The 8,525-nt window shown below is 34.9% G+C and overlaps 1 protein-coding gene across 1 annotated transcript in view; it reads right to left on the bottom strand.

Moving 5' to 3' along the window:
- Positions 1 to 5,848: 5,848 nt before the first annotated feature.
- The window catches only part of RPGR (retinitis pigmentosa GTPase regulator), a 46,900-nt gene continuing 44,223 nt past the window's right edge, over positions 5,849 to 8,525 (bottom strand). The window contains 1 exon segment of the mRNA XM_006918260.3: positions 5,849 to 6,618. Coding sequence (XP_006918322.2) covers positions 6,418 to 6,618 — 201 coding nt within the window. The 3' untranslated portion in view covers positions 5,849 to 6,417.

The raw sequence follows: 8,525 nt of genomic DNA, 5'->3' as shown, positions 1-8,525 counted from the left end.
CTTGTTCAAGTGATTCGGTGGGTGCATGTTCTCAGGATAAAGAAATTTAAGGAAGGAAAATAGAGCAGGAGAAAAATCTAAGCAAATATGTGGTATTAGGTATAGCAGGGGTCCCCCACCTCCGGGCTGCCGACTGGTACTGGTCCATGGCTTGTTAGGACCTGGGCCACACAGGAGGAGGTGAGCAGCAGGAGAGCAAAGTTTAATTTATATTTGCAGCCACTCCCCAGTGCCAGCATCACCACCTCAGATCATCAGGCATTAGATTCTCATAGGAGCACCTGTCCCTGCTGTCAAAAAGGTTGGGGACCGCTGTTGTAGAATAAATTCAGTCTTATACTGTGGAATAGTTCTGGAGCTCTAGAATTAGTCCCACCTTGAAGCAAGGGAGATTGGCCTTTGGAACTTTATGTCATCAGTCATTGGCTTAGGTTTACACCCCTGGGATAGAGGCAACACCTTTTGTTCAAGAAGGCTTCCCTTTGGCCAAGGGCAACTTCCCAGAAAAGGGAGCAGCTGTGAGCTGTTGGCCAACACATCAGTTGGGGATGTATGCACGTGCTTGATGAAAAGAATCAAGGTGAGGTACCAATAGCATCTACTACAGGGAAGGTGAAAGGAAAGGTGTATTTGGTGAACAGAAGTGTGGACTGTGGCAGGGACATTGAATATATTTATCTACGTTTCCAAGTCCCCTTTATAGTTAAATGGGGTCATGTGGTCAAAGAGCTTGAGGAAATAACGTTTGTTATTTTTCAGCCAAACCATTTAAAAGTCATTCAGTCCCTCTTTTTCTCTCTCAGCAATACTAAAGCCCATGTGTTGAAATGCCAGCATCTCCATTGGCCTGTGTCCCTGAGTGATTATGTGGATCAGAGCCATGTGCAACGCTCACCTTGTTGACTCGCATTGAATATGTGATTTGGAATTTGGAATTTATGATAAGAATTAGATCTTAGGCAATCGTGGAAGCTGGTGAGGAACTCTACAAGGAATTATTGTCTCTACATATGTTGATGAGCTCGAAGTCACTGTAGGCAACAGGGCTAACAATCAGAAAAGCAAAGCTGAACATGAAGTAGGGGAGAGCAAAGACAAACAGGAACCCATGAGAGCAGACGGGAACCCACAAAGATAAAAATCTGTGGGCCCAACTGCTGTCCCCTGCTAACAAGGTAAGCCAACATGTCAGAAGCAATGTGTGCACTCTGCAGTATTGCCTGGCACCTTACACTGACCTTCAGAAGATAATGACTACTACTTAATTTTTACCTTCTAAAATCTATTGTGGCCAATCAGAAACCAGAACCACACAAGGAAATTCTGGGAAACATAGTTCTGGATTAGCTAAGTAGACACAGTACAAATGTAGCTTAACTTAATACAGATCTCAATGGAGATCACAATGTGACACCCAGAAGAGTACTTATCAACAGAACTTGAGCAAAGTAAACAAAAAGAAGATCAAAATGAAGACCATTTTCTTAGCCACACCTGACTAAGGATATTCATCGGTTCTTCGGAGAGGAAAATATGGAAATGAATGTAGGAAATTAAATAATTACAGTGCTCTATACAATTTAAGTGCAGTGGTTAAGAACACAGGTTTTATAAAGTCAGAAATCCATTTACAATCTGTATGTCATTATGCAAGTTAATTATTTTCTCTGTGACTCATTTTTATATCTGAAAATGGGGATAATTAAACTTTTCTCAAAGACTTGTTGTGAAGATTAAATGAGTTAATAAAGAGAGAGCACCTAGAACAGTGTGTGGTGTATAAATGCTTATTAAATCTTCATAATATAATTATTATATATAATCCTGTTTTAACTTTATAGTAAAATATATACATTTATGATTCTCAGTAAATTTCTAGGCTGTCATCATAAAGTTCTGGATGAAATGCTTCTTCCATGTATTATATGTCTCTGCCTGTTGGTTGTAGGCAAGATTCTGGTGACCAGAATGGGGAAAACCAAGTCTGCAGTCTCCCTTTCTGAATGCTTCCTATTCAAGAAAGTATCTGAATCAATATATACCTCATTAACATAAATTATCAGCACTTTTATATATTCATATGTCTCATCAATACTAGACTTCTAGAAAAATGATATTATTTATATTCCATGAATAATCACAGAGAAAGTAAAACCTTTTTACATTTTAAAAACTCTTCTAAATTCTGCCCTGTATGATCAATGAAGACTTCTTCTTGGATAAATAAAGCCAAGGTGTTCAAGCAAGTGCAATTGTGGTTTATCGAACTCAATTCTGGATCTGGGATGATTTTCATTAGAATATGTGCATGTGTGTGCACATGTGTATGTGCATGTGTACATGTGTGTATTTGAGAGGCTGTTACCAAATCTGTTTGTATTTAGTAGATTTTCACAACTAGTTTGGCTGATTGTTACTTTAAAACATTCAGTGTCTTTTTTGGGGGTCGGCCTGGGCAGCCACGATTGCGTAAGACAAAATTGGTTAAAGAAGTTTATAATAGAACCATCTCTTTTTTGTAACCTAGATATGGCTGAGCCTTTCCAATTTTTTATGCAAAATAAGAAAAGTCTTTAATGACACATTTAAAAAATCATAGAGTTGCATCTTATAAAAATTTTATAGTGTATAAAAATATCCATAGCCATAACAGGTATACCATCTGTTTTAGCACATATGATAAATTGGATGTGGTCAGTGGGATAGGCATTACAAGATACTCCAAGAAGAATGCATACATGGAATATCCCTTATCCCATTCTTCACTCAGCTTTTAAGTGCTAGAAAATGATTCTACCTATAACAGTGCTTTATCTTGAGAGCTACAGATCGCACAAAAAAATATCCTCTATTGTTTATAGTCTCTAGTCTCTTATATTCTTACTAACTGAAGCACTGTTATGGGTTGAATTGTGTCTCCCCTAAAAGATATGTTGAAATCCTAACCCTTAGTACTTCAGAATATGATATTATTTGGAAATGGGGTCTTTAAGGAAGTAATCAAATTAAAATGAGGTTATTACAGTGGGTTCTAATTCAATATGACTGGTGTCCTTATAAAAAGAGGAAATTTGGAAATGGAAACAGACACAGAAAGAAGACAATGTGAAGAAACATGAGAATGCCATGTGAGAACACAGGATTGGGGTATCTACAAGCCAAAGAATGCCTGAGACTGCCAACACTTTGATTCTGGACTTCTGGCCTCCAGAACTGTGAGTCAATACATTTCTATTGTTTTTAAGGTGCTATTGTTTTATGGTGCTTTGTTAAAGCAGCCCTAGAAAATGAATACAAGCACCTTTCCAGAAGTGTATAGTTTCTTTTTCATACAAAGGAGGGACTTAGTGACTACTAGTTTTTTCTTTATCTTTAATGTTTTGACATGGATTTCCACGCTCTTTTATAATACCTTAAAATCCTATCACTGTTGACATTTTGTAAATTAATATCAATTTAATATATGATCCAAAATAATCTGAACAATGTCAATGAGCCCTTAAGTCAAGAGATTCTAAAAAGATCAGTAAAAAAATGTCCAAAGCAACAGTATTACAGAGAGGAAAGAGGAATTAATGGCAAAGATAATGAAGATGAATAGTTTGGGGATTAAAATAAACTATTTCACTTTTTATTAAAACTGTAAGGTTATCAGCAAATGTAACTCCTTTTACTTTCGAAACTAGTATAAACTGATCATTCAATTCTATCAATGATCTTTTCTGTTTTATTTTTATTTTTATTTTTAAAGAGATCTAACATATGTTAGCTTAGTTTTTTGTTTGTTTGAAGTTCGGTGTCCACTAATCTCTTTTCCATCCAATTAGTAAAGTTAGGTTTTAAATTGCCCTAATATTTCCAATCAATAATGCATTTTCTTTATTTTACTCTCACGTAACTGTGACTTCTATTTTCTTAGTTTTTGGCATAATACATGGCACATAGGAAGTGCTCAGTAAATATTTCTTCAATGTACAAGCCAAATATGAAACCAAATTTGAAAAATAAACAAAACACAAGCATTACAATCCAAGGGGCTAATGGCTAGTATTTTTATAATGTTTTTTATAAAAGTATTTACTCATACTACTAAAACTGACTTGGCATTGATGATGCTCAACAAACCACCGTATTAAAAAGTCTGAACTGTTCTGACACATCTGACAAAACAGGGATACTTTGTTAGTTTGGTTATGCTTGTCTCATGTTCACCTTTTGCAAGTGCTTTGACTTAATCCTCTTTGTTCTATAACCTGTTCCTTTCTCCCTTCCGATGAGCATCCAAATGACAGGTATGGCAAGTAGGCTCTAAGGTGGCCCCTGTGATTCTTGCTTCTAGTTTTTATTCCCTTGTGTTATGTCCTCATCTTGAGTTTGGGTGCGGCCTGTGACTTGTTTGTAACCAACAGAATATGTAAAGGTGATGTTACTTCCATGATTATGTTACCTAAGACTGTGACCCCTGTCTTGTTAGCAGACTCTATTGACTCTTTTTTAGACCTTTCATAAAATAAAACTGTTATTAGTTTCTGTTGCTGAATAACAAGTACCATAAACTTAGTGGATCAAAAATACATATATTTATTATCTCATAGTGTTCATAGGTCAGGTGTCTGGGCACTGCTTAACTGGGCCTTCTGCTCGGGGCCTCACAAGGTTGCAATCGAGGTGTCAGCCAGGGCTGTGGTCTAATGTGAGGACTGGGTTCCTCTTCCAGGCTCACTGGTTGTTGGCAGAATTCAGTCAGAGCCTTGCATTTGTAGGATGGAGGCTCTCGGATCCCAGAGGCTTCCCACCTTTCCCTGGCACATGGTCCTCTCCTCTCCATAATGCAGCAGTTTGCTTCTTGAAGGCCAATAGGAGAGCATCTCTACTGCTTTGAATTGCTCTGACTTCTTCTGGCTCTGCTCTCTAGATCTTCTTTGAAAGGGCTTACCTGATTAGTTCAGGCCCCCCTTGAGTTATTTTCCTTTTGCTTGAAGTTAGCCTATTTGGAATTTTAATTACCTCTGTAAAACCCACTTTTCCCATATAATGTAACTTAAGCAATGGAGTGGTATCTCACCATATTCACTGGTCCTGCTCACACTCCAGGGGAAGGGATTATTCAGGGCAAGTAAATCAGAGGGCAGGAAAGTTGGGGGCCATCTTAGAATCCTGCCTACTGCAACTGGCATGTCTTAGTACTATTTGTGAGCCTTGCTTCTACTTGGCTCCTATAGTTTAAATTTTGGCAAAGTATTTTTTCAATCATATACTAATACTATAGTGGCAATAGCAAAAGCAGTTTATTAAATTTACCTTTAATAAAATTAGAATTCCACTAAATCTAATATTTACACAGAAGACTATTTTGTAAGATTTCAAAGCCATGTCTGCTCTAGACTAACATCTTCACGACTTTTGTGCATGAAACACAAGGATGGAGTTTCTTTTTCTTTGTTTAAATGAGACAATGGTCACTGTGATTGATGAAGAAAATGTTCAGAAGCTAGAATGGGGAAAATGAAGGTAGTTTGCTCCATTAAATAAGCACCATCTGTGAGCACAAGAAAGCAATGTCTCTATCAGAGTAGACTTAACAGCTTTATTCTTTTTATTCCTAGGGCAGAGCATTGTGTGATGTAGCCAATCTTGGTAACCTCTGTCAATGCTAGAGACAGGTGAAATAGCAAGCCTGGCTATGTTCGGTTCTACTGTTGTAGTGATCTGTGGCATGGTCAAACACTCAAGTCACCCCACATAATCTGCAATGTCTTCATGCCAAATCACCTCCCTGAAGAAAGGAGGGGGAAGCAAAGAAATTTCAACAAAGTTTCTCCATAAAGATGTACTGTTCACACAGTTGTACTAATATTTCCTTTATTTAGAGGTATATGCATTTTTCAATATTTTAAAATTAGATATTTTTTGCCCGTTTTATCAACTGATCACTCCCAGTACCTCCAATTTTATTCATATTAACCCATTAAAACAGTGGAACCAACCATAGTTTATTAAAAACAAATGCTCATTAAAAACAATTTTGACTCAGTTTTAAAAAATTGCAAATACATGAAAAACTGTTACAGTGTCATGAGATAGTAAATAATGGCCTTATGAAATTATAAGAAGTAAAATTCTTTAGTAAAAACTATGAAATATCTTAATTCGACCTTCAGATATGAAAATATATTTTTTATGCAACACTGAATAGTTAAGGCCAAAACACTTGAGAGTTTGAGATACACATATTTTGAAATTGCTTGTCAAAAATATTAGCATAAATAAATATCAAAACTGGTTGTACTAGTCAAACCAAATAAAACATATTATTAACTTATATCTTTAAAAGTTTGTTATCAGAAATATTTCTTCAGAAGTTATGTTTTTTCAAGGATAAATTACAATGTGCTTGGTGACCACATAAATATATATTTAAAGAATTGTACAAGATTTTGATGTTCTCTCTGTATTTGGGGGTGGAGTATCCTGATGATTTTGCCCCTTGTGGTTCTGGTTGGTATCTTTCTTACTGCTTTTAAAAGCTATTCGATCTGCTGTTGGTTTTATTTCTGGGAGTGGCTCATTCTGCATACTTTTCGAACTCATCAATGACAGCCTTTTAAAGAGGAAAATCTAGAAAAAAACACAGAGAATTCATTTCAGTAAGTGAAATATTCACTTACTATTATTTTGGGGATATAATTTTCAAAAATGTCTTAACATTATTTCATCATATCTTTATGGGGCAACACATGTACATTCTTAGCATCCATCAGCCTTTTTTCTATTACCAATGACAACCATGATTCCTCTCTAAAACAAGACCTTTCATACTATCATTCATCTTCAAGTGAACAGAAACTAAAAAAGTTAACTACAAAAGAAATCTATGACAGGAACTTCCAAAAGATTTCAAGAAGAAAAAAAACAAAGATCCCAAAAAGGACATCTGGGTTGTAAAAAGGAATGGCAAGTAAAGAAATTAGTATAACAAATAATAATAACATTGGATTTGTGATATTAAAAAAATTAAAATACTGGATACAGTAACATAAAATAGGAAGGTAGGGGTGATAGGAGAGAAAACTCTTCTAAGATCCTGGTATTATTTGGGGAAAAGCTAGGAACATTGATTAACTTTAGATTTTAGGTATGCATGTTAAAAATTTAAAAGACGAAATCTAGCCTATAGGCCATTTATGAGACACATCTACAACACCAGTAAAAGAATGAATAAGAAAAGATATATCAGGCAAATGCTAACCAAAGGAAAGCTAGTACAGCTATATTAATATCAGACGAAATAAATGTTAGCATTTTTTAGGGATGAAGAACAGTACAAGTAGTAAGATAATAGATTTAAACCTAACTGCATCAATAATCAGAGGTTTTTCAAATTAGATAAAAAGCAAGACCAATCAATATACTGCCTATATCAAATGCACTTCAAATATAAAATCACAAATAGGTTGAAAGCAAAAGGATGAAAAAAGATATACCATGATACTCTAATCAAAAGAAAGCTAGAGTGGCGGTATAATATCAGACCAAGTAGATTTCAGAGCAAAGAATATTATTGGAGGTAAAGAAGGCCACTTTATAATGATAAAGGGGTCAATTAATTAAGATAATAATCATAAACATTACAGAATCTAATAACGGCTGTAAAATACATAAAGCAAAAACTAACAGAAATATAGGATAGATGAATCTACAATTCTAGTCAGGGATTTAATACTTCTCTCTCAATAATAGATAGAACAAGTACACAGAAAATCAAGAATGATAGAGAAGACCTGAACAACACTATCAACCAATTTGAACTAATTAACATTGACAGGACACTCCACCCAACCACAGCATTCTTCTTAATCTTCTTCTCAAGTGCACATGGAACACTTATCAAGAGAGACCTGATTCTGGGCCATAAAACACGTCTAAATAAATTTAAAAGGACTCAAGTCATACTAAGTATGTTCTCCAATCACAATATAGTTAAGTTAGAAATTAATAACAAAGACCTTTGGAAAATTCCCGAATATGTTGAAATTAAATAACCCATGAGTCAAAGAAGAAATCATATGGGAAAGTATTTTGAACTGAATGAAAATAAAAATCAGTAACTCCAACTTTCGTGTTAAGAAATTATAAAAAGAAGAGCAAATTAAAGTCAAAGTGAAAGGAAATAATAAAGACCATAGTGGATATCAATAAAATAAAAAATACAGAAAAATCAATAAAACCTAAAACTGGTTCTTTGAAAAGATCAATACAATTGAAAAAATTCTAACCAGTTAATGAGGAAATAAACACAGAAGACATAAATAAATCTGATGAAATATGTGCAAGACCTATACACTGAAAACTATAAAACATTGCTAAAAGAAATTTAAGACCAGTAAACAGAGAGAAATATCATCTTCATGAGTTAGGAGACTATATTGTTAAGATGTTAATCCTTCCCAAATTCATCTACAGAAGCAAAGCAATCCCAATCAAAAAAAAAAAAAATCCCAGCAGGCATTTTTTTTTTTTTCAGT

Source organism: Pteropus alecto, unplaced genomic scaffold (genome assembly GCF_000325575.1).
Source record: "Pteropus alecto unplaced genomic scaffold, ASM32557v1 scaffold28, whole genome shotgun sequence".
NCBI lineage: Eukaryota > Metazoa > Chordata > Mammalia > Chiroptera > Pteropodidae > Pteropus > Pteropus alecto.
Note: the sequence above shows the minus strand (reverse complement) of the source record. Positions and strands in the feature narration are given on the sequence as shown.